General features: G+C 41.6%; 1 protein-coding gene across 1 annotated transcript in view; it reads right to left on the reverse strand.

Moving 5' to 3' along the window:
* Positions 1 to 6,209: 6,209 nt before the first annotated feature.
* The window catches only part of slc22a23 (solute carrier family 22 member 23), a 51,026-nt gene continuing 30,652 nt past the window's right edge, over positions 6,210 to 26,583 (reverse strand). Inside the window, exons 4-11 of the mRNA XM_053233453.1 lie at positions 15,982 to 16,150; positions 15,655 to 15,776; positions 15,264 to 15,366; positions 14,854 to 15,089; positions 14,104 to 14,136; positions 12,859 to 12,979; positions 9,101 to 11,745; positions 6,210 to 8,881 (exon numbers count right to left, since the gene is read on the reverse strand). Of these exons, the coding sequence (XP_053089428.1) occupies positions 10,788 to 11,745; positions 12,859 to 12,979; positions 14,104 to 14,136; positions 14,854 to 15,089; positions 15,264 to 15,366; positions 15,655 to 15,776; positions 15,982 to 16,150 (1,742 nt within the window). The 3' untranslated portion in view covers positions 6,210 to 8,881; positions 9,101 to 10,787. The remainder of the gene's footprint in view (positions 8,882 to 9,100; positions 11,746 to 12,858; positions 12,980 to 14,103; positions 14,137 to 14,853; positions 15,090 to 15,263; positions 15,367 to 15,654; positions 15,777 to 15,981; positions 16,151 to 26,583) is intronic.

A 26,583-nucleotide genomic window follows, 5' to 3' on the forward strand; every position in this document is an offset into this window, starting at 1 on the left:
GTGTGTGTTAGATGACAGTGATGTAGAGTAACGTGTGTGTGTTAGATGACTGATGTAGAGTAACGTGTGTGTGTGTTAGATGACAGTGATGTAGAGTAACGTGTGTGTGTGTTAGATGACAGTGATGTAGAGTAACGTGTGTGTGTTAGATGACAGTGATGTAGAGTAACGTGTGTGTGTGTTAGATGACAGTGATGTAGAGTAACGTGTGTGTGTTAGATGACAGTGATGTAGAGTAACGTGTGTGTGTTAGATGACAGTGATGTAGAGTAACGTGTGTGTGTGTTAGATGACAGTGATGTAGAGTAACGTGTGTGTGTTAGATGACAGTGATGTAGAGTAACGTGTGTGTGTTAGATGACAGTGATGTAGAGTAACGTGTGTGTGTGTTAGATGACAGTGATGTAGAGTAACGTGTGTGTTTGTTAGATGACAGTGATGTAGAGTAACGTGTGTGTTTGTTAGATGACAGTGATGTAGAGTAACGTGTGTGTGTGTTAGATGACAGTGATGTAGAGTAACGTGTGTGTTTGTTAGATGACAGTGATGTAGAGTAACGTGTGTGTGTGTTAGATGACAGTGATGTAGAGTAACGTGTGTGTTTGTTAGATGACAGTGATGTAGAGTAACGTGTGTGTTTGTTAGATGACAGTGATGTAGAGTAACGTGTGTGTGTGTTAGATGACAGTGATGTAGAGTAACGTGTGTGTGTGTGTTAGATGACAGTGATGTAGAGTAACGTGTGTGTGTGTGTTAGATGACAGTGATGTAGAGTAACGTGTGTGTGTTAGATGACAGTGATGTAGAGTAACGTGTGTGTGTGTTAGATGACAGTGATGTAGAGTAACGTGTGTGTGTTAGATGACAGTGATGTAGAGTAACGTGTGTGTGTGTTAGATGACAGTGATGTAGAGTAACGTGTGTGTGTGTGTTAGATGACAGTGATGTAGAGTAACGTGTGTGTGTGTTAGATGACAGTGATGTAGAGTAACGTGTGTGTGTTAGATGACAGTGATGTAGAGTAACGTGTGTGTGTGTTAGATGACAGTGATGTAGAGTAACGTGTGTGTGTGTTAGATGACAGTGATGTAGAGTAACGTGTGTGTGTTAGATGACAGTGATGTAGAGTAACGTGTGTGTGTTAGATGACAGTGATGTAGAGTAACGTGTGTGTGTGTTAGATGACAGTGATGTAGAGTAACGTGTGTGTGTTAGATGACAGTGATGTAGAGTAACGTGTGTGTGTGTTAGATGACAGTGATGTAGAGTAACGTGTGTGTGTTAGATGACAGTGATGTAGAGTAACGTGTGTGTGTTAGATGACAGTGATGTAGAGTAACGTGTGTGTTTGTTAGATGACAGTGATGTAGAGTAACGTGTGTGTTTGTTAGATGACAGTGATGTAGAGTAACGTGTGTGTGTGTTAGATGACAGTGATGTAGAGTAACGTGTGTGTGTTAGATGACAGTGATGTAGAGTAACGTGTGTGTGTTTGTTAGATGACAGTGATGTAGAGTAACGTGTGTGTGTGTTAGATGACAGTGATGTAGAGTAACGTGTGTGTGTTAGATGACAGTGATGTAGAGTAACGTGTGTGTTTGTGAGATGACAGTGATGTAGAGTAACGTGTGTGTGTGTTAGATGACAGTGATGTAGAGTAACGTGTGTGTGTTAGATGACAGTGATGTAGAGTAACGTGTGTGTTTGTTAGATGACAGTGATGTAGAGTAACGTGTGTGTGTGTTAGATGACAGTGATGTAGAGTAACGTGTGTGTTAGATGACAGTGATGTAGAGTAACGTGTGTGTGTGTTAGATGACAGTGATGTAGAGTAACGTGTGTGTGTGTTAGATGACAGTGATGTAGAGTAACGTGTGTGTGTGTGTTAGATGACAGTGATGTAGAGTAACGTGTGTGTGTGTTAGATGACAGTGATGTAGAGTAACGTGTGTGTGTTAGATGACTGATGTAGAGTAACGTGTGTGTGTTAGATGACAGTGATGTAGAGTAACGTGTGTGTGTGTTAGATGACAGTGATGTAGAGTAACGTGTGTGTGTTAGATGACAGTGATGTAGAGTAACGTGTGTTTGTTAGATGACAGTGATGTAGAGTAACGTGTGTGTGTGTTAGATGACAGTGATGTAGAGTAACGTGTGTGTGTGTTAGATGACAGTGATGTAGAGTAACGTGTGTGTGTGTTAGATGACAGTGATGTAGAGTAACGTGTGTGTGTTAGATGACAGTGATGTAGAGTAACGTGTGTGTGTGTTAGATGACAGTGATGTAGAGTAACGTGTGTGTGTTAGATGACAGTGATGTAGAGTAACGTGTGTGTGTTAGATGACAGTGATGTAGAGTAACGTGTGTGTGTGTTAGATGACAGTGATGTAGAGTAACGTGTGTGTGTGTTAGATGACAGTGATGTAGAGTAACGTGTGTGTGTGTGTGTTAGATGACAGTGATGTAGAGTAACGTGTGTGTGTGTTAGATGACAGTGATGTAGAGTAACGTGTGTGTGTTAGATGACAGTGATGTAGAGTAACGTGTGTGTGTTAGATGACAGTGATGTAGAGTAACGTGTGTGTGTTAGATGACAGTGATGTAGAGTAACGTGTGTGTGTGTTAGATGACAGTGATGTAGAGTAACGTGTGTGTGTGTAGATGACAGTGATGTAGAGTAACGTGTGTGTGTTTGTTAGATGACAGTGATGTAGAGTAACGTGAGTGTGTGTTAGATGACAGTGATGTAGAGTAACGTGTGTGTTAGATGACAGTGATGTAGAGTAACGTGTGTGTGTTAGATGACAGTGATGTAGAGTAACGTGTGTGTGTGTTAGATGACAGTGATGTAGAGTAACGTGTGTGTGTGTTAGATGACAGTGATGTAGAGTAACGTGTGTGTGTTAGATGACAGTGATGTAGAGTAACGTGTGTGTGTTAGATGACAGTGATGTAGAGTAACGTGTGTGTGTTAGATGACAGTGATGTAGAGTAACGTGTGTGTGTTTGTTAGATGACAGTGATGTAGAGTAACGTGAGTGTGTGTTAGATGACAGTGATGTAGAGTAACGTGTGTGTGTTAGATGACAGTGATGTAGAGTAACGTGTGTGTGTTAGATGACAGTGATGTAGAGTAACGTGTGTGTGTGTTAGATGACAGTGATGTAGAGTAACGTGTGTGTGTGTTAGATGACAGTGATGTAGAGTAACGTGTGTGTGTTAGATGACAGTGATGTAGAGTAACGTGTGTGTGTTAGATGACAGTGATGTAGAGTAACGTGTGTGTGTGTGTTAGATGACAGTGATGTAGAGTAACGTGTGTGTGTTAGATGACAGTGATGTAGAGTAACGTGTGTGTGTTAGATGACAGTGATGTAGAGTAACGTGTGTGTGTTAGATGACAGTGATGTAGAGTAACGTGTGTGTGTGTTAGATGACGTGATGTAGAGTAACGTGTGTGTGTGTTAGATGACAGTGATGTAGAGTAACGTGTGTGTGTTAGATGACAGTGATGTAGAGTAACGTGTGTGTGTGTTAGATGACAGTGATGTAGAGTAACGTGTGTGTGTGTTAGATGACAGTGATGTAGAGTAACGTGTGTGTGTGTTAGATGACCGATGTAGAGTAACGTGTGTGTGTCAGATGACAGTGATGTAGAGTAACGTGTGTGTGTTAGATGACAGTGATGTAGAGTAACGTGTGTGTTTGTTAGATGACAGTGATGTAGAGTAACGTGTGTGTGTGTTAGATGACAGTGATGTAGAGTAACGTGTGTGTGTTAGATGACAGTGATGTAGAGTAACGTGTGTGTGTGTTAGATGACAGTGATGTAGAGTAACGTGTGTGTGTGTTAGATGACAGTGATGTAGAGTAACGTGTGTGTGTTAGATGACAGTGATGTAGAGTAACGTGTGTGTGTGTTAGATGACAGTGATGTAGAGTAACGTGTGTGTGTTAGATGACAGTGATGTAGAGTAACGTGTGTGTGTTAGATGACAGTGATGTAGAGTAACGTGTGTGTGTGTGTTAGATGACAGTGATGTAGAGTAACGTGTGTGTGTTAGATGACAGTGATGTAGAGTAACGTGTGTGTGTGTGTTAGATGACAGTGATGTAGAGTAACGTGTGTGTGTGTTAGATGACAGTGATGTAGAGTAACGTGTGTGTGTGTGTTAGATGACAGTGATGTAGAGTAACGTGTGTGTGTGTTAGATGACAGTGATGTAGAGTAACGTGTGTGTGTGTTAGATGACAGTGATGTAGAGTAACGTGTGTGTGTGTTAGATGACAGTGATGTAGAGTAACGTGTGTGTGTGTTAGATGACAGTGATGTAGAGTAACGTGTGTGTGTGTTAGATGACAGTGATGTAGAGTAACGTGTGTGTGTTAGATGACAGTGATGTAGAGTAACGTGTGTGTGTGTTAGATGACAGTGATGTAGAGTAACGTGAGTGTGTGTTAGATGACAGTGATGTAGAGTAACGTGTGTGTTAGATGACAGTGATGTAGAGTAACGTGTGTGTGTGTTAGATGACAGTGATGTAGAGTAACGTGTGTGTGTTAGATGACAGTGATGTAGAGTAACGTGTGTGTGTGTGTTAGATGACAGTGATGTAGAGTAACGTGTGTGTGTGTGTTAGATGACAGTGATGTAGAGTAACGTGTGTGTGTTAGATGACAGTGATGTAGAGTAACGTGTGTGTGTGTTAGATGACAGTGATGTAGAGTAACGTGTGTGTGTTAGATGACAGTGATGTAGAGTAACGTGTGTGTGTGTTAGATGACAGTGATGTAGAGTAACGTGTGTGTGTTAGATGACAGTGATGTAGAGTAACGTGTGTGTGTGTTAGATGACAGTGATGTAGAGTAACGTGTGTGTGTGTTAGATGACAGTGATGTAGAGTAACGTGTGTGTGTTAGATGACAGTGATGTAGAGTAACGTGTGTGTGTGTTAGATGACAGTGATGTAGAGTAACGTGTGTGTGTGTTAGATGACAGTGATGTAGAGTAACGTGTGTGTGTGTTAGATGACAGTGATGTAGAGTAACGTGTGTGTGTTAGATGACAGTGATGTAGAGTAACGTGTGTGTGTGTTAGATGACAGTGATGTAGAGTAACGTGTGTGTGTTAGATGACAGTGATGTAGAGTAACGTGTGTGTTTGTTAGATGACAGTGATGTAGAGTAACGTGTGTGTGTGTTAGATGACAGTGATGTAGAGTAACGTGTGTGTGTTAGATGACAGTGATGTAGAGTAACGTGTGTGTTTGTTAGATGACAGTGATGTAGAGTAACGTGTGTGTTTGTTAGATGACAGTGATGTAGAGTAACGTGTGTGTGTGTTAGATGACAGTGATGTAGAGTAACGTGTGTGTGTGTTAGATGACAGTGATGTAGAGTAACGTGTGTGTGTTAGATGACAGTGATGTAGAGTAACGTGTGTGTTTGTTAGATGACAGTGATGTAGAGTAACGTGTGTGTTTGTTAGATGACAGTGATGTAGAGTAACGTGTGTGTGTGTTAGATGACAGCGATGTAGAGTAACGTGTGTGTGTTAGATGACAGTGATGTAGAGTAACGTGCGTGTGTTAGATGACAGTGATGTAGAGTAACGTGTGTGTGTGTTAGATGACAGTGATGTAGAGTAACGTGTGTGTGTTAGATGACAGTGATGTAGAGTAACGTGTGTGTGTGTTAGATGACAGCGATGTAGAGTAACGTGTGTGTGTTAGATGACAGTGATGTAGAGTAACGTGTGTGTTTGTTAGATGACAGTGATGTAGAGTAACGTGTGTGTTTGTTAGATGACAGTGATGTAGAGTAACGTGTGTGTTTGTTAGATGACAGTGTAGATTAATGTGTGTGTTAAATGAGAATTATGTGTGTATCAGCAACAAACTACAGTGACTCACGAAACTCAGTTATTTCCTCTCATATTAATTAAACTAAGTAAATCTGCTTAAAACGAACACTGTATGTGTTTAAAATGTTAACATTCAGCTTAACACTACGGAACTCAACACATTCGACTCAGGCTGATGGTTTAAAAACATTGCTGGTTATAGCTGTCTTTTTTTTTTTTTTTATGTGCTTTAAACCAAACAGTGAACAGTGCTAATATGAAGAGAAAGACCACTTACCTGCAGCATGTTGTCACCATGCTAACTATAATTGGCATGCTAATAACTGACCCCTTACACGCAGCACAATAGGTTTGCTGTGTTTTTTTTCACATGATTTTGCTCTTTATTAATGACATTATGTCTGACATGTGAACACGTATGAACACTGTCCTCATGGCACTGAGGGGGAAAAAAACACCACGTGTGAGTTTGGCTAAAAACATTGGCTAATCATATATTTTCAATACTTCATTTCCCTGCTGCTAAAACAATACTCAGGGTATTTTTAGCAACTCAAACCATATTAAAAATCAGTTTTTTTCCATTTCCTGTTCTTTGATGTGATGCAAAAAATAAAAAATAATTCCAAATTAGCGTATTTTTCCTGACTATAAGTGTCTTTGTAAAAGAAAAAAAGAAAAGAAAAAGAACATCAATATTGCAAGTTTGAATCTTGACGATGCCATAGCCATCTGTGGCCAGAAGCAAAATTGTCCATTCTGTCTTGGTAGGAGGGGCATACGCTCTCTCCTCTGTCAATCACAACAACACAAGCCAATCGTGGGCATCTGTGAGCTCATGAATGTGGAAGAGGGCAGAAAGCATTTCCCTCTGAGTGTGTTATGCTTGATGCAGCATGAGCAGCAGTTTGAAAAGGCTGCACGTGTCTCAGAGGAAGCATGTGTTATCCTTCACCCTCCCTGGCTGGTAGCTTTCATGTGATAGAGAAGAGCTAGCTGGTGGGTGGAAATTGGCAGGTGACCAAATTGGTGAGACAGTGCGGAATAAAAATGAATATCTGAATAAATGGCATTTCTGGGTTAAAAAGAGCTTACGTCAAATCTAATCAGCCAATCACAGACTGGACCTTGTGACATCACCACCAACTTTTAAAACTTATTTGAGTTTCTCATAAAATACTAGCTAGATTAATATTAAAGTTTGGTACCATGCTAGCAATTATTGGGTAAACTATTTAATTGTGTTCTTAAAATAATTAGCCAAGATTGCTAGCAAGATAGTTCAAGCTAATTAAAGTTAAATCAGAGTTAAAATTTTATGTGACTCAACTTCATATAAAAACCTTATAGTCTGGAAAAATACGTTAATTACTATACATATTAATCTTAGTATTTATAATATTTGTGAGGTGAATTCCATCCATGTCCCTATGTTCATTGTTATAAAAGATAAAATAAACATTTCACATGGTGGTAAAATGTCAGTAAATAAATACGTTATTGCTTCCTCAGTAGCCACGCCCCCTCAGTGTGTGTTTATATTTACACATTCTTATTAAAAAAATCCATCAAAAGCCACGACACACTTGTCTTACATCATCACACGGTTTACATCAGTTCATTTTAGCTTCTTCCACATGTTTACATGCCCTGTTGCCATGGTGATAAAGTGCGACATGGACAGAAACATCCTGAAGCAACACACCCACACACAAACATACACACACAAACTCCCCAGGGTTTGACCTTTGACCTGCATTAGGAGTCTCATAGTGTTTTATTACACCATCCCTTCCTTTTGAACAAAGTGGTTAGGGGTTAGGGGTTACTCCAGTATTCACTATCCCTTCATCAGTAGTGTGTGCAGCTGTAAAGCTCATTGACTGAAGAGGTCGCCTAAACAGCAAGGCTTTGTCCTGTTTCACTAAGGTGCCCCTCCTCCCTCAGAAGGGGAGTACCGTTAGGGTTTAGTGGTCAGAGCCAGGAGTTAAGAGTTTAGTCCAGTGCTAATTAACTAAAATGTGTGCAGGTCCAGTTACATAAAATTCCTCCTTTATAAAGATCCAGATCAGGAACTTTGTCACAACTGACAACAACAGTGACCTTTTAACGCTGAACCATCACTGATTAGTTAATGGCTATAAATAAGACAATTTGAATTTGTTTCTCATTGTTGCTTCATGTTAACACTTTAAACTCACGCCATGGGCTCTGAAACAGAGGTGTGTGTGCGTGATTGTTTTTTTAAATTCCACTCAAACTCGCTCCCACTCTTATTATGTTTGTTTGTCCCCGCCCACAATATTTTCTAAGAAAACTTTCTGCAAAATACAACAAACTAGTTTTACATGAGCGTGACTCTGAGCAGATAAAGTTATTACTGAAGATGAATGAATTAAAGCGGTAAAAGCGCCACACAGAGCCGTGGGAGTAACCTGTACATTCCAGTGTTAATACACACAACCTGTCTTTGCTCTGTGAGCTTCATATCTGAGTCCTGTATTAAAGTAAAAACCACATGCTCACTGGAGATTGAAGAGAATAAACACACGTTTCTGTTTGTTCATCTAAACATTCTGTTTTCATTTTTAACAAGTCATGTCATGGCTTCACTAATCAGACCGGAGAGAGTAAATGAAATAAAACTCTTCTGTTTCTGACCTCTCTGTCTCTCTCTGTAGCTCATCTCAGGTCTGATCAGCTTCTTCAGCTAAATAATTTATACACATGCGTGAGATTGGATGAACTGAAACAGGTGATCTACAGAGGCCACGCTGGATCATGTTAAGAAAACTAGAGTCACTGAAACTACAAACTGTTTTCATCTGTTTTTCAGCTGTTTCAGTATTCGGACCAGTCCAGTGAAATACTTTAATGGGCCACTGGTTTAGGGTTTAGTGGACAGGGCCAGGAGTTTTTTAAAGGTTATAGATGTGGGACTAGAGTTTAATGTTTAGTGATTAGGGCTCAGTGTTTGAAACCTGAGGGTTTAGTGATTAGGGCTCAGTGTTTGAAACCTGAGGGTTTAGTGATTAGGGCTCAGTGTTTGAAACCTGAGGGTTTAGTGATTAGAGCTCAGTGTTTCACTCTTTGAGGGTTTAGTGATTAGGGCTCAGTGTTTGAAACCTGAGGGTTTAGTGATTAGGGCTCAGTGTTTCACTCTTTGAGGGTTTAGTGATTAGGGCTCAGTGTTTCACTCTCTGAGGGTTTAGTGATTAGGGCTCAGTGTTTGAAACCTGAGGGTTTAGTTATTAGGGCTCAGTGTTTCACTCTCTGAGGGTTTAGTGATTAGGGCTCAGTGTTTGAAACCTGAGGGTTTAGTGATTAGAGCTCAGTGTTTCACTCTCTGAGGGTTTAGTGATTAGGGCTCAGTGTTTCACTCTCTGAGGGTTTAGTGATTAGGGCTCAGTGTTTGAAACCTGAGGGTTTAGTTATTAGAGCTCAGTGTTTCACTCTCTGAGGGTTTAGTGATTAGGGCTCAGTGTTTCACTCTCTGAGGGTTTAGTGATTAGGGCTCAGTGTTTGAAACCTGAGGGTTTAGTTATTAGAGCTCAGTGTTTCACTCTCTGAGGGTTTAGTGATTAGGGCTCAGTGTTTCACTCTCTGAGGGTTTAGTGATTAGGGCTCAGTGTTTCACTCTCTGAGGGTTTAGTGATTAGAGCTCAGTGTTTCACTCTTTGAGGGTTTAGTGATTAGGGCTCAGTGTTTCACTCTCTGAGGGTTTAGTGATTAGGGCTCAGTGTTTGAAACCTGAGGGTTTAGTTATTAGAGCTCAGTGTTTCACTCTCTGAGGGTTTAGTGATTAGGGCTCAGTGTTTCACTCTTTGAGGGTTTAGTGATTAGGGCTCAGTGTTTGAAACCTGAGGGTTTAGTTATTAGAGCTCAGTGTTTCACTCTCTGAGGGTTTAGTGATTAGGGCTCAGTGTTTCACTCTTTGAGGGTTTAGTGATTAGGGCTCAGTGTTTCACTCTCTGAGGGTTTAGTGATTAGGGCTCAGTGTTTGAAACCTGAGGGTTTAGTTATTAGAGCTCAGTGTTTCACTCTCTGAGGGTTTAGTGATTAGGGCTCAGTGTTTCACTCTTTGAGGGTTTAGTGATTAGGGCTCAGTGTTTCACTCTCTGAGGGTTTAGTGATTAGGGCTCAGTGTTTCACTCTCTGAGGGTTTAGTGATTAGGGCTCAGTGTTTGAAACCTGAGGGTTTAGTTATTAGAGCTCAGTGTTTCACTCTCTGAGGGTTTAGTGATTAGGGCTCAGTGTTTCACTCTTTGAGGGTTTAGTGATTAGGGCTCAGTGTTTCACTCTCTGAGGGTTTAGTTATTAGAGCTCAGTGTTTCACTCTCTGAGGGTTTAGTTATTAGGGCTCAGTGTTTCACTCTCTGAGGGTTTAGTGATTAGAGCTCAGTGTTTCACTCTTTGAGGGTTTAGTGATTTAGGGTTTAGTGGATAGGATCTAAAATCAGGTTTGATGGTTTTGAGACTTTCAGGCTTGGCACTACACATGCACACACACACACACACACACACTGTTTAGCGGCTGTTTTGGCTAAAGTAAAGATTCCCTTTTGGGCATGTCTCATTTAGCACTTTTTGTTTTACAAAGCACACTAATAAAAAGAACACTAAAACTAGTTTCCAGTGAATTGGGTTGTGGCCGGTACCACATCTGCCATTTCTCTTAATTAGTCAGTAAAATGTTAAAGTTTCACTACTCAGAGTTTGTCATTTCACGGTTACTCAGCAGCAGTGATTCCAGTGTTATCCATGGTGACTGACACCTTTTTCTTCCAGTCAGGACCCTTTAAAGCTCCCATGTGGTGTCAAGCTCCTCCCTTTTGTTTATGTCAGTAAATCCCTTTGCAGCAGCTTGAGAGAAGCAGCCAAAGGCAAAAGATTTGAGAAACATTCCCACCATGTTGACGCCCATCAGGATGACGCTCCCCCATTAGTGGTGCTGATGGTACAGTCCACAGCTGAGTCTATGGGAGAGGACATGGTTGAGTCCACTTTAAAGGGGGGAACTGGATGTGTCACAGTCAGAGGTAATGACCGTTTCACAGTTTCATCTAAAATGGCTGGTGAAGGAGGCTCTGAAGGGGTGGAGCCTGACTGAGGGGGTGGGGACAGCAAAGGATCAGAGTCTATAGGAGAGGAAGAGGATGGAGGGGGGCAGAATGAAAGTGCGGGTGGAGTTACATTTGTAATGGGTGGGGCTACGAGTTCAGGAAGGTTCACAGATGCACCTACTGGAGACTTGGTGACAACTTCGTCCATTATGGGCGGGGTTTCACAGTCTAGGGTGACTGGGGAGGGGCTACTTTGAAGAGTGGGTGGGGTTTCTGAGGCATCAGGGGGTGGGGCATTGACAATGAGATCAGGAAGTGAATCTGTTGCTGGAGGTATTGAGTTGTCGAGATGCCTGAGGACGCTAAGTCTCACAGCATTAAGTTCGTCACCAGGGTCCTCGCCAGGGTCATCATCAGTGGCAATGGTGGATGAGGCAGTGGACTCAACAGTAGAGACAGCGACCTCTCGCAGAGGCGTGCCTCTGACATTGGAATAGTCATTAGCACGGTCGTTGGCGTGCTCGTCATTGGCATAGTTGCGGCCGTGGGGGCCGGGCAGCAGGTGAAGCTGTTCAGCAGGTTTTTTGTGGGGGGGCAGCAGGGGGTGGCGGGTGTAGCCCTCGCCCTCGGACAGAGACTCAGGGAGGGGCTGGTGGCGTGACTCGGGGAGCAGCAGGATGCAGATGATGCAGATGAGCGTGCAGCAGGCGAAGATCACATGGTGCAGGAAGTAGCCTTTCTGATTGTGCAGCTCCATGATGGGCGCCGTTAGCATCCCAAACCCGGCGCTCGCTAACACCAAACCCAGACCTCCTCCCCTGATCAACACAGAGATATGGAGACTCGAGTTACTGATTTATTCATTTTGTGTAACTATAACATTGTTATACAGTGGTATTATACAGCTAAATATGTTTTTGTCCTAGAGTCCACTTCCACCACTAAGCAGATCATTGTGCAGTCTTTGAAAAGGCATTGAAAGCTGCAGAGTTGCTATGGTAACCGTAAATTAACCTGTGCTGCATTGAACATGCATACAAGTGTTTCGTGTTGGTGCTCTAGAGCAAAAACCAGGCGTGGCAGAACATTAGGCAGTTCATTTTACATGTTTACTGTGTGTTGGGCGACAATTATATTTACTCTAGATCTGGTGTTTATCTGTAGTGATCCGTAGTTTTCTGCTCCTGGTATTAAATTAGTGCATCTCTATTTATTTATGTAGTCAGTTCAAAGTGTCAAAAATGACTGATGTTGTGATACAGCTGTCAAACAATGACTTGTGTACAGTCAGTAATTATACACCCAAAGAGAGCTTTTTAAGTGAAAAATGGTGATAAAGTAATAACTGACCATAATTGTATACATACATGTAAATCTAAGCACACACACACACACACACACACACACACACACACACATACACACACCAGTAGAGGGAGCGCTGACCTTACCACCACCCTCACCACACACACACACACACACACACACACACTCGAGAACAGATCAGCTGACCTGTGCTTTAGCCTCTGGGGGGTGTGTGTGTGTGTTTTAAGTTTGAGTTTTTTCTTTTAATATTTTATTTGATACTGCAGTGATCAAAGTAATTTACTAATAATAATGTTAAATATAATACAGATCATTTATAGGTTTTTTTAAACATAAACATGAAATGTTGCTATGTTCGTTTATTCTGCAGCCACACAGAGAGAAATTCAGGTCTGATCTGAGTTTATTCAATTTTATGTTTGTGCTGACTTTTCATTTAAACATTTAATATTAGATTTCAGGATTATGAATATAAAGTCAGAATGTAAAATATTTTTAAAAAATCTTGCTAAATATCACAAGAGCAAATTTATTAATGAATTAATTTTCCCCTCCAGTGCATTAGTGATGGTATGTTCCAGCATGCTGAGTGCAGTTCAGCTCACCTGATCACAGTGGGGGTGATCTCTGCACAGAAAAAGATGCTCAGATTACTGACAGCCTGCGAGGAGAACATGCCGATGATGGAGAACGCCACGTGGAAGTCTGACGTGAGAGTTTCTGACTCTACAGAGAGAGAGAGACAGAGAGACAGAGAGAGACAGTTAAATGAAGATTAGCCTGAAAGAAACCACACTAATATGCCTCACTACCACAGTACATTAGGGTTTAAATGCAATAATGAATATGAGCACAAAGTGCAGACTTTCAGGTTTAATTTGAGGGTATTTACATCCAAATCGGGTGAACGGTGGACTAACAATCATAAATTAACTTGTAATTTCTAATACTTGGTTGCAAAGCTTTTGCAGTCACTGACTATCTGAAGTCTGGAACCCACAGACATCACCAGACGCTGGGTTTTCTCCCTGCTGATGTTCTGCCAGGTCTTTACTGCAGCTGTCTTCATTTCCTTCTTGTTCTCATGGTGTTTTGTCTTCAGTTTTACCTTCAGCAGGTGAAATACAGCTTAGGTGGATTCAGCAGGTGATTGACTCGGACTTTCCAGAACATTTCACTTCTTTTCCTTAAATAAATCAATGGTTGCTTTTAAAGTATGCTTAAGACCATTGTCCATCTGCACGGTGAAGCTCCATCCAATGAGTTCTGAAGCATACAAGTTCATCTTTGTCTCATCTGTCCATAGGATGTTGTTCCAGGTTGTTTTGATAAACTCTAATGTGGTCTTCCTGCTTTTGAGGCTTACCAGTGGTGTCCATCTTGTGCTAAACCATCTGTAATTACTCTGGTCAATATTCATTATTTAATTTCATCTCCAATATACTGTGGTAGACAATGTCTAAATATTTTTGTCAACGTCCAAAAATTATTGACCTCACTGTATGTACATGATCCCCTCTGGAACAGGGGACCCACAGCCTGGAACCTTAACCCAGGAGGTTCTACCCCAAACCCCTAAACCCATAACCCATTTAACTCAGAATTTTCACTACAAAGAATGTTCTTTTTAGCTTGAGAACTTAAGTAATGCAGCATGGTGCTGTAACTATAGTACCCACTCATGGTGGGGTGAAAGTTCTCAGAGTGTTTTCCCTGACTGTTAGAACAGACTGGTTCTAAGATATAAACACTCAAGTGAACAATAAAAGGACAGATAAAAGGGAGGTGTGTGTGTGTGTGTGTGTGTGTGTGTGTGTGTGTGTGTGTGTGAGAGGGAGAGAGAGACGTACCGATCTTAAGCTGGACGCTATATTTTCCAATCACTGAATCCAGCAGGAACACGCCAGAGAGGAAAGAAACACACAGACACACACACAGATCAAACACATTAGTGTATAATTAATACTCAATATCGTGTGTGTGTGTGTGTGTGTGTGTGCATGGTACTCGTTCTTTATAATTGTTATGCATAATTAATTACTTCCTGTTTATCCTGTTTCTGTTCATCTGTCTGTCACGTATACTTCCTGTTTTTCTTTGTTTTGTTTCTCTCTGCTTCCTGGATTCTCCGGTTCCTGCTCTCTCCCCACCTTATCCAAACCCACTAGTGCACCTGTGACCCCAGAGAACCCTGCTGTGTGTGCGTGCATGGGGGTCTGTGTGTGTGTGTGTGTGTGTGTGTGTGTGTGCACGTCTGTGTGTGTGTGTGTGTATGCATGTACACGTCTGTGTGTGTGTGTGTGTATACACATGCCCCTGTGTGTGTGTGTGTGTGTGTATGCATGTACACGTCTGTGTGTGTGTGTGTGTGTGTATACACATGCCCCTGTGTGTGTGTGTGTGTGTATGCATGTACACGTCTGTGTGTGTGTGTGTGTGTGTGTGTGTATACACATGCCCCTGTGTGTGTGTGTGTGTGTGTGTATACACATGCCCCTGTGTGTGTGTGTGTGTATGCATGTGCACGTCTGTGTGTGTGTGTGTGTGTACACATGCCCCTGTGTGTGTGTGTGTGTGCACGTCTGTGTGTGTGCGCTCACAGTTGAGCAGGCCGAGCTGCAGCAGCGATGCCAGTGCAGTGATGATCATGAACATTAGTAAACCCCCCCGACGACCCATAATTCCCACTGCTGGACACAGCGCAAGCCCCGTTGCCACAGCGATTCCCGCCATCGTATAATAATCAGCATAGAAGTTATGGAACATGGTGACGCGATCGCTATCCTGATCCATCATACTGCGTGCAAAACAGTGATGGATCCCATAACCAGTTAACCTGGAGAGAGTGAGACAGAGAGAGAGAGACAATGTTAAATATATCCTGTCTGTGTAGAAAAAAATTGCATTATGGGTATTCCGGTGCATTACGGGTAATCAGGTGCATTATGGGTATTAGGAGCTAAAGAATTCCCTGCCGCTGTGAGTGTGTAGGAGATAGAGGGATATTTACGAGTTGACACACAGGACCACAATGTTCTTCCACAGGTTCCTCGTGCCCACCATCTTCACTATACATGTCTTCTTCGGTGGCTTCTCCAAAACCCTGTTCAGCTCTGAAACACACACACACACAGTTACAGAATCTGCAGCAGTGTTATAAAGATATTATTAGGCATTAGCGTAATTGGCATTCATTAGCATTACATGTTGGTGAGATAAGATCATGCACCAGATGCTTAAGCACTCTTTAGGGATTAGCATGTGTCCAGGTGAGGTTGTGTACTTGTTATAAGCTTGTGTGTATCCAGCTGAGCGTGTGTCCAGGTGAGGTTATGTACCTGTAATGAGTTTGTGTGTGTCCAGGTGAGGGTGTTTACCTTTGTCCAGGTGAGGTTAAGTACCTGTGATAAGCTCATGCGTGTCCACGTTTGTGTTGTTCTTCTTAGCAATGCGCTCGATAAGCCATTTGGCGCGAGTGTACTGCTGCGTCGCTAACAACCAGCGCAGAGACTCTGGAAATAACCTGAACACACACACACATTTATAACATTTCACACAAACAACACATGAAACACACATGAGAGTGAAAGACAGGCAGACAAATAAAGAGACAGAAAGAGAAGCAGGCAGACAAGCGGACATGCAGACGGACAGACGGACGAACAGACGGACGAACAGGAAGACAGACAGAGAGACAGACAGAGAGACAGACAGTTGGGCGGTCTGACCATATGTATGACAGCATTAGCAACAGGGGGCAGATGATGACGGCTTGCAGGATCTTCCAATCAGAGCACACGGCAGCAAGCCCTGGCATTAACAACTGCCCTGCTAACATCACAAAGTTAGCAACCATCGTCATGGAGAAACGCCAGCCAGGCAGACACAGCTCGATTCCTGAAAACATACACACACAGTGGCATTAGTATTAGGAACTTTACTGACCCGGGCATCAGGAGTTGTGCTCTGACCTGGTTCTCATTACAGGTAGCTACAGGATCGATCTTACGACGTAACATACAGAGGTTCAGGTTCCTCACCTCACAGTCTCAACACTGGAGTTCCTCAGTGATCGAGTCTCACTCCACTCCAGTTCTTTCTATGCACTACATCTCAGGACTCAGAGATCAGCTCTCATGGCTTCTTCTGACACTGCTACACTGATGACACACAACTTTACTTCTATTCTCCTCCACTCACTAATCAAAGTCTTTCAAAAGATATCAGACTGGCTTTCCAGCATCTCTTCCTCCATCATCTGAAACACAACCTTGATTTGACAGACCTAATCTATGTCCCAGATAACTACTCTCCTCTGCTGGTACTGTCCATCTCTCTCCCACACACACACACACACACACACACACACACACACACACACACACACACACATGAGAAAGACAGCACAGAGAGGGCTCTCTGAGACATTGTGTGTGCGGGTGTGCGTATGCGTGTGTTAGTGTTAAAGTATGTGTTTGTGCTAGCATGTGTATATATTTGTGGTAGCATTAAGTGTGTCCCAAACATCTTCACTACATAAACAGATGACTAACTGACGATTAAACACACCCGTCTACCTGTTTAGCATTAGACCTGTTATAGTGTTAGTTCTCTGTAATAAACCGATTAATTAGCTAGAAAAGAATACCTGGTTAGGATCAAGGTACCTGATTAGCATTAGATTTTGAGTTTAGCATTAGCTAAAGTCAGCATTTGATAGAACCTGGTTCCTGTTCAGTTAGCATGTTTGAAATAAACCATTTACACACGTTGCAGTCTGTTACAGGTCAGACACAGTCGGGTAAATGTCCAGTTACAATCCGTTTTTGTCCAGTTATAGTTCAGATACAGTCTCTTTATTATCCAGTTACAGTTCATATACTGTCTGGTTACTAGTCAGCTACAGTCTGATCGTTGTCCAGTTACAGTCTGATCATTGTCAAGTTGGAGTTCAGTTACAGTTTGGTTACAGTACAGTCTCTTTATTGTCCAATTACAGGTCAGTGACAGTCTGTTTACAGTCTGGTTATTGTCCAGTTACAATCTCATTACTGTTGAGTTAGAGTTCCATGACAGCTCGGCTACAGTTCGGGTTACAGTTTGATTACATGTCAGTTACAGTTCAGTTACAGTTGTGATTACAGAGTGTGTGATTAGAGAGAGTGTGTGAGTACAGTGAGTGTGTGATTACAGGGAGTGTGTGCGTATAGGGAGTGTGTGATTGCAGCGAGTGTGTGAGGATAGGGAGACTGTGATTACAGCAAGTGTGTGAGTATAGCGAGTGTGTGATTATAGAGAGTGTGTGAGTATAGAGTGTGTGATTATAGTGAGTGTGTGAGTATAGCGAGTGTGTGATTATAGCGAGTGTGTGATTATAGCGAGTGTGTGATTATAGCGAGTGTGTGAGTATAGCGAGTGTGTGAGTATAGAGAGTGTGAGTATAGAGAGTGTGTGAGTATAGTGAGTGTGTGATTATAGCGAGTGTGTGAGTATAGCGAGTGTGTGAGTATAGCGAGTGTGTGAGTATAGTGAGTGTGTGATTATAGCGAGTGTGTGACTATAGCGAGTGTGTGACTATAGCGAGTGTGTGAGTATAGCGAGTGTGTGAGTATAGCGAGTGTGTGAGTATAGAGAGTGTGATTATAGCGAGTGTGTGATTATAGTCAGTGTGTGAGTATAGAGAGTGTGTGATTATAGCGAGTGTGTGAGTATAGCGAGTGTGTGAGTATAGCGAGTGTGTGAGTATAGCGAGTGTGTGATTATAGCGAGTGTGTGAGTATAGCGAGTGTGTGATTATAGCGAGTGTGTGAGTATAGCGAGTGTGTCATTATAGAGAGTGCGTGATTATAGCGAGAGTGTGATTATAGAGAGTGTGTGATTATAGCGACTGTGTGATTATAGCGAGTGTGTGATTATAGCGAGTGTGTGAGTATAGAGAGTGTGTGAGTATAGAGAGTGTGTGAGTATAGCGAGTGTGTGAGTATAGTGTGTAATGATTATAGCGAGTGTGTGAGTATAGAGAGTGTGTGAGTATAGTGTGTAATGATTATAGCGAGTGTGTGAGTATAGAGAGTGTGCGATTATAACGAGTGTGTGAGTATAGAGAGTGTGTAATTATAGCGAGTGTGAGTATAGCGAGTGTGTTAGTATAGCGAGTGTGTGAGTATAGTGAATGTGATTATAGAGAGTGTGATTATATCGAGTGTGTGATTACAGAGTGTGTGATTATAGCGAGTGTGTGAGTGTAGAGAGTGTGTGATTATACAGAGTGTGTGAGTATAGCGAATGTGTGAGTATAGAGAGTGTGTGAGTATAGCGAGTGTGTGAGTATAGAGAGTGTGTGATTATAGAGTGTGAGTATAGCGAGTGTGTGATTATAGAGAGTGTGAGATTATAGAGAGTGTGAGATTATAGAGTGTGATTATAGAGAGTGTGTGATTATAGCGAGTGTGTGAGTATAGCGAGTGTGTGATTATAGAGAGTGTGAGATTATAGCGAATTTGTGATTATAGCGAGTGTGTGAGTATAGCGAGTGTGTGAGTATAGCGAGTGTGTGAATATAGCGAGTGCGTGATTATAGAGAGTGTGTGAGTATAGCGAGTGTGTGATTATAGAGAGTGTGTGAGTGTAGAGAGTGTGTGATTATAGAGTGTGTGATTATAGAGAGTGTGTGATTATAGAGAGTGTGTGAGTATAGAGAGTGTGTGATTATAGCGAGTGTGTGAGTATAGCGAGTGTGTGATTATAGAGAGTGTGTGAGTATAGAGTGTGTGTGAGTATAGCGAGTGTGAGTATAGCGAGTGTGATTATAGACAGTGTGTGATTATAGCGAGTGTGATTATAGCGAGTGTGTAATAATTATAGCGAGTGTGTGAGTATAGAGAGTGTGTGAGTATAGAGAGTGTGTGAGTATAGCGAGTGTGTGATTATAGAGTGTGTGAGTATAGCGAGTGTGTGATTATAGAGTGTGTGAGTATAGAGAGTGTGTGATTATAGAGTGTGTGATTATAGAGTGTGTGATTATAGAGTGTGAGTACAGCGAGTGTGTGAGTACAGCGAGTGTGTGAGTACAGCGAGTGTGTGAGTACAGCGAGTGTGTGAGTATAGAGAGTGTGTGATTATAGAGTGTGATTACAGCGAGTGTGTGAGTATAGCGAGTGTGTGATTATAGAGAGTGTGAGTACAGCGAGTGTGTGAGTACAGCGAGTGTGTGAGTATAGGGAGTGTGTGAGTATAGCGAGTGTGTGAGTATAGCGAGTGTGATTATAGCGACTGTGTGATTATAGCGAGTGTGAGTATAGCGAGTGTGTGATTATAGCGAGTGTGAGTATAGAGAGTGTGTGATTATAGCGAGTGTGAGTATAGCGAGTGTGAGTATAGCGAGTGTGAGTATAGCGAGTGTGTGATTATAGCGAGTGTGAGATTATAGCGAGAGTGTGTGAGTATAGTGAGTGTGAGATTATAGCGAATGTGTGATTAGAGAGAGTGTGTAAGTATAGCGAGTGTGTGAGTATAGCGAGTGTGTGATTATAGTGAGTGTGTGATTATAGAGAGTGTGTGATTATAGCGAGTGTGTGAGTATAGCGAGTGTGTGAGTATAGCGAGTGATTATAGAGAGTGTGTGATTATAGAGAGTGTGTGATTATAGAGAGTGTGTGATTATAGCGAGTGTGTGAGTATAGCGAGTGTGTGATTATAGAGAGTGATTATAGAGAGTGTGTGATTATAGAGAGTGTGTGATTATAGAGAGTGATTATAGAGAGTGTGTGATTATAGCGAGTGTGAGTATAGCGAGTGTGTGAGTATAGCGAGTGTGTGATTATAGAGAGTGATTATAGAGAGTGTGTGATTATAGAGAGTGTGTGATTATAGAGAGTGTGTGATTATAGAGAGTGATTATAGAGAGTGTGTGATTATAGAGAGTGTGTGAGTGTAGAGAGTGTGTGATTATAGAGTGTGTGATTATAGAGAGTGTGATTATAGAGAGTGTGTGATTATAGAGTGTGTGATTATAGCGAGTGTGTGAGTGTAGAGAGTGTGTGATTATACAGAGTGTGTGATTATAGTGAGTGTGTGAGTATAGTGAGTGTGTGATTATAGCGAGTGTGTGATTATAGCGAGTGTGTGATTATAGAGAGTGTGTGATTATAGAGAGTGTGTGAGTATAGAGAGTGTGTGATTATAGAGTGTGTGAGTATAGCGAGTGTGTGAGTATAGCGAGTGTGTGATTATAGCGAGTGTGTGATTATAGCGAGTGTGATTATAGCGAGTGTGTGATTATAGAAAGTGTGAGTACAGCGAGTGTGTGATTATAGCGAGTGTGTGATTATAGCGAGTGTGTGATTATAGAGAGTGTGTGATTATAGCGAGTGTGTGATTATAGCGAGTGTGTGAGTATAGCGAGTGTGTGATTATAGAGAGTGTGTCATTATAGCGAGTGTGTGATTATAGCGAGTGTGTGATTATAGCGAGTGTGTGAGTATAGCGAGTGTGTCATTATAGCGAGTGTGTGATTATAGCGTGTGTGTGATTATAGCGAGTGTGTGAGTATAGCGAGTGTGTGAGTATAGCGAGTGTGTGATTATAGCGAGTGTGTGATTATAGCGAGTGTGTGAGTATAGCGAGTGTGTGAGTATAGAGAGTGTGTGATTATAGAGAGTGTGTGATTATAGAGAGTGTGATTATAGCGAGTGTGTGATTATAGCGAGTGTGTGATTATAGAGAGTGTGTGAGTATAGCGAGTGTGTGAGTATAGCGAGTGTGTGATTATAGGGAGTGTGTGAGTATAGGGAGTGTGTGAGTATAGTGTGTAATGATTATAGCGAGTGTGTGAGTATAGAGAGTGTGATTATAGAGAGTGTGATTATAGAGAGTGTGTGATTATAGAGTGTGTGAGTGTAGCAAGTGTGTGAGTGTAGCGAGTGTGTGATTATAGAGAGTGTGTGATTATAGTGAGTGTGTGAGTGTAGCGAGTGTGTGAGTGTAGCGAGTGTGTGATTATAGAGAGTGTGTGATTATAGAGAGTGTGTGATTATAGCGAGTGTGTGATTATAGCGAGTGTGTGATTATAGCGAGTGTGTGATTATAGCGAGAGTGTGATTATAGCGAGTGTGTGAGTATAGCGAGTGTGTGAGTATAGAGAGTGTGTGATTATAGCGAGAGTGTGTGAGTATAGTGAGTGTGAGATTATAGCGAATGTGTGATTAGAGAGAGTGTGTAAGTATAGCGAGTGTGTGAGTATAGCGAGTGTGTGATTATAGTGAGTGTGTGATTATAGAGAGTGTGTGATTATAGAGAGTGTGTGATTATAGCGAGTGTGTGAGTATAGCGAGTGTGTGAGTATAGCGAGTGTGTGAGTATAGCGAGTGATTATAGAGAGTGTGTGATTATAGAGTGTGTGTGATTATAGAGAGTGTGTGATTATAGAGAGTGTGTGATTATAGCGAGTGTGAATATAGCGAGTGTGTGAGTATAGCGAGTGTGTGATTATAGAGAGTGATTATAGAGAGTGTGTGATTATAGAGAGTGTGTGATTATAGAGAGTGATTATAGAGAGTGTGTGATTATAGCGAGTGTGAGTATAGCGAGTGTGTGAGTATAGCGAGTGTGTGATTATAGAGAGTGATTATAGAGAGTGTGTGATTATAGAGAGTGATTATAGAGAGTGTGTGATTATAGCGAGTGTGTGATTATAGAGTGTGTGATTATAGAGAGTGTGTGAGTGTAGAGAGTGTGTGATTATAGAGTGTGTGATTATAGAGAGTGTGATTATAGCGAGTGTGTGATTATAGAGAGTGTGTGATTATAGAGTGAGTGATTATAGCGAGTGTGTGAGTGTAGAGAGTGTGTGATTATACAGAGTGTGTGATTATAGTGAGTGTGTGAGTATAGCGAGTGTGTGATTATAGCGAGTGTGTGATTATAGAGAGTGTGTGATTATAGAGAGTGTGTGAGTATAGAGAGTGTGTGATTATAGAGTGTGTGAGTATAGCGAGTGTGTGATTATAGCGAGTGTGTGATTATAGCGAGTGTGATTATAGCGAGTGTGTGATTATAGAAAGTGTGAGTATAGCGAGTGTGTGAGTATAGAGAGTGTGTGATTATAGCGAGTGTGTGATTATAGCGAGTGTGTGAGTATAGCGAGTGTGTGATTATAGAGAGTGTGTCATTATAGCGAGTGTGTGATTATAGCGAGTGTGTGATTATAGCGAGTGTGATTATAGCGAGTGTGTGAGTATAGCGAGTGTGTCATTATAGCGAGTGTGTGATTATAGCGTGTGTGTGATTATAGCGAGTGTGTGAGTATAGCGAGTGTGTGATTATAGCGAGTGTGTGATTATAGCGAGTGTGTGAGTATAGCGAGTGTGTGAGTATAGAGAGTGTGTGATTATAGAGAGTGTGTGATTATAGAGAGTGTGATTATAGCGAGTGTGTGATTATAGCGAGTGTGTGATTATACAGAGTGTGTGATTATAGAGAGTGTGTGAGTATAGCGAGTGTGTGAGTATAGCGAGTGTGTGATTATAGAGAGTGTGTGATTATAGAGAGTGTGTGATTATAGAGAGTGTGATTATAGCGAGTGTGTGATTATAGAGAGTGTGTGATTATAGAGAGTGTGTGATTATAGAGAGTGTGTGAGTATAGCGAGTGTGTGAGTATAGCGAGTGTGTGATTATAGGGAGTGTGTGAGTATAGGGAGTGTGTGAGTATAGTGTGTAATGATTATAGCGAGTGTGTGATTATAGCGAGTGTGAGTATAGAGAGTGTGTGATTATAGAGAGTGTGAGTACAGCGAGTGTGTGAGTACAGCGAGTGTGTGAGTATAGGGAGTGTGTGAGTATAGCGAGTGTGTGAGTATAGCGAGTGTGATTATAGCGACTGTGTGATTATAGCGAGTGTGAGTATAGCGAGTGTGTGATTATAGCGAGTGTGAGTATAGAGAGTGTGTGATTATAGCGAGTGTGAGTATAGCGAGTGTGAGTATAGCGAGTGTGAGTATAGCGAGTGTGTGATTATAGCGAGTGTGAGATTATAGCGAGAGTGTGTGAGTATAGTGAGTGTGAGATTATAGCGAATGTGTGATTAGAGAGAGTGTGTAAGTATAGCGAGTGTGTGAGTATAGCGAGTGTGTGATTATAGTGAGTGTGTGATTATAGAGAGTGTGTGATTATAGCGAGTGTGTGAGTATAGCGAGTGTGTGAGTATAGCGAGTGATTATAGAGAGTGTGTGATTATAGAGAGTGTGTGATTATAGAGAGTGTGTGATTATAGAGAGTGTGTGATTATAGCGAGTGTGTGAGTATAGCGAGTGTGTGATTATAGAGCGTGATTATAGAGAGTGTGTGATTATAGAGAGTGTGTGATTATAGAGAGTGATTATAGAGAGTGTGTGATTATAGCGAGTGTGAGTATAGCGAGTGTGTGAGTATAGCGAGTGTGTGATTATAGAGAGTGTGTGATTATAGAGAGTGTGTGATTATAGAGAGTGTGTGATTATAGAGAGTGTGTGAGTGTAGAGAGTGTGTGATTATAGAGTGTGTGATTATAGAGAGTGTGATTATAGAGAGTGTGTGATTATAGAGTGTGTGATTATAGCGAGTGTGTGAGTGTAGAGAGTGTGTGATTATACAGAGTGTGTGATTATAGTGAGTGTGTGAGTATAGTGAGTGTGTGATTATAGCGAGTGTGTGATTATAGCGAGTGTGTGATTATAGAGAGTGTGTGATTATAGAGAGTGTGTGAGTATAGAGAGTGTGTGATTATAGAGTGTGTGAGTATAGCGAGTGTGTGATTATAGCGAGTGTGTGATTATAGCGAGTGTGATTATAGCGAGTGTGTGATTATAGAAAGTGTGAGTACAGCGAGTGTGTGATTATAGCGAGTGTGTGATTATAGCGAGTGTGTGATTATAGCGAGTGTGTGATTATAGAGAGTGTGTGATTATAGCGAGTGTGTGATTATAGCGAGTGTGTGAGTATAGCGAGTGTGTGATTATAGAGAGTGTGTCATTATAGCGAGTGTGTGATTATAGCGAGTGTGTGATTATAGCGAGTGTGTGAGTATAGCGAGTGTGTCATTATAGCGAGTGTGTGATTATAGCGTGTGTGTGATTATAGCGAGTGTGTGAGTATAGCGAGTGTGTGAGTATAGCGAGTGTGTGATTATAGCGAGTGTGTGATTATAGCGAGTGTGTGAGTATAGCGAGTGTGTGAGTATAGAGAGTGTGTGATTATAGAGAGTGTGTGATTATAGAGAGTGTGATTATAGCGAGTGTGTGATTATAGCGAGTGTGTGATTATAGAGAGTGTGTGAGTATAGCGAGTGTGTGAGTATAGCGAGTGTGTGATTATAGGGAGTGTGTGAGTATAGGGAGTGTGTGAGTATAGTGTGTAATGATTATAGCGAGTGTGTGAGTATAGAGAGTGTGTGATTATAGAGTGTGTGAGTGTAGCAAGTGTGTGAGTGTAGCGAGTGTGTGATTATAGAGAGTGTGTGATTATAGTGAGTGTGTGAGTGTAGCGAGTGTGTGAGTGTAGCGAGTGTGTGATTATAGAGAGTGTGTGATTATAGAGAGTGTGTGATTATAGCGAGTGTGTGATTATAGCGAGTGTGTGATTATAGCGAGAGTGTGATTATAGCGAGTGTGTGAGTATAGCGAGTGTGTGAGTATAGAGAGTGTGTGATTATAGCGAGAGTGTGTGAGTATAGTGAGTGTGAGATTATAGCGAATGTGTGATTAGAGAGAGTGTGTAAGTATAGCGAGTGTGTGAGTATAGCGAGTGTGTGATTATAGTGAGTGTGTGATTATAGAGAGTGTGTGATTATAGAGAGTGTGTGATTATAGCGAGTGTGTGAGTATAGCGAGTGTGTGAGTATAGCGAGTGATTATAGAGAGTGTGTGATTATAGAGTGTGTGTGATTATAGAGAGTGTGTGATTATAGAGAGTGTGTGATTATAGCGAGTGTGAATATAGCGAGTGTGTGAGTATAGCGAGTGTGTGATTATAGAGAGTGATTATAGAGAGTGTGTGATTATAGAGAGTGTGTGATTATAGAGAGTGATTATAGAGAGTGTGTGATTATAGCGAGTGTGAGTATAGCGAGTGTGTGAGTATAGCGAGTGTGTGATTATAGAGAGTGATTATAGAGAGTGTGTGATTATAGAGAGTGTGTGATTATAGAGAGTGATTATAGAGAGTGTGTGATTATAGCGAGTGTGTGATTATAGAGTGTGTGATTATAGAGAGTGTGTGAGTGTAGAGAGTGTGTGATTATAGAGTGTGTGATTATAGAGAGTGTGATTATAGCGAGTGTGTGATTATAGAGAGTGTGTGATTATAGAGTGAGTGATTATAGCGAGTGTGTGAGTGTAGAGAGTGTGTGATTATACAGAGTGTGTGATTATAGTGAGTGTGTGAGTATAGCGAGTGTGTGATTATAGCGAGTGTGTGATTATAGAGAGTGTGTGATTATAGAGAGTGTGTGAGTATAGAGAGTGTGTGATTATAGAGTGTGTGAGTATAGCGAGTGTGTGATTATAGCGAGTGTGTGATTATAGCGAGTGTGATTATAGCGAGTGTGTGATTATAGAAAGTGTGAGTATAGCGAGTGTGTGAGTATAGAGAGTGTGTGATTATAGCGAGTGTGTGATTATAGCGAGTGTGTGAGTATAGCGAGTGTGTGATTATAGAGAGTGTGTCATTATAGCGAGTGTGTGATTATAGCGAGTGTGTGATTATAGCGAGTGTGATTATAGCGAGTGTGTGAGTATAGCGAGTGTGTCATTATAGCGAGTGTGTGATTATAGCGTGTGTGTGATTATAGCGAGTGTGTGAGTATAGCGAGTGTGTGATTATAGCGAGTGTGTGATTATAGCGAGTGTGTGAGTATAGCGAGTGTGTGAGTATAGAGAGTGTGTGATTATAGAGAGTGTGTGATTATAGAGAGTGTGATTATAGCGAGTGTGTGATTATAGCGAGTGTGTGATTATAGAGAGTGTGTGAGTATAGCGAGTGTGTGAGTATAGCGAGTGTGTGATTATAGGGAGTGTGTGAGTATAGGGAGTGTGTGAGTATAGTGTGTAATGATTATAGCGAGTGTGTGAGTATAGAGAGTGTGATTATAGAGAGTGTGATTATAGAGAGTGTGTGATTATAGAGTGTGTGATTATAGAGAGAGTGTGATTATAGAGAGTGTGATTATAGCGAGTGTGTGATTATAGCGAGTGTGTGATTATAGCGAGTGTGTGAGTATAGCGAGTGTGTGAGTATAGCGAGTGTGTGAGTATAGCGAGTGTGTGATTATAGACAGTGTGTGAGTATAGCGAGTGT

Source organism: Pangasianodon hypophthalmus, chromosome 4 (genome assembly GCF_027358585.1).
Source record: "Pangasianodon hypophthalmus isolate fPanHyp1 chromosome 4, fPanHyp1.pri, whole genome shotgun sequence".
Classification (NCBI taxonomy): Eukaryota; Metazoa; Chordata; class Actinopteri; order Siluriformes; family Pangasiidae; genus Pangasianodon; species Pangasianodon hypophthalmus.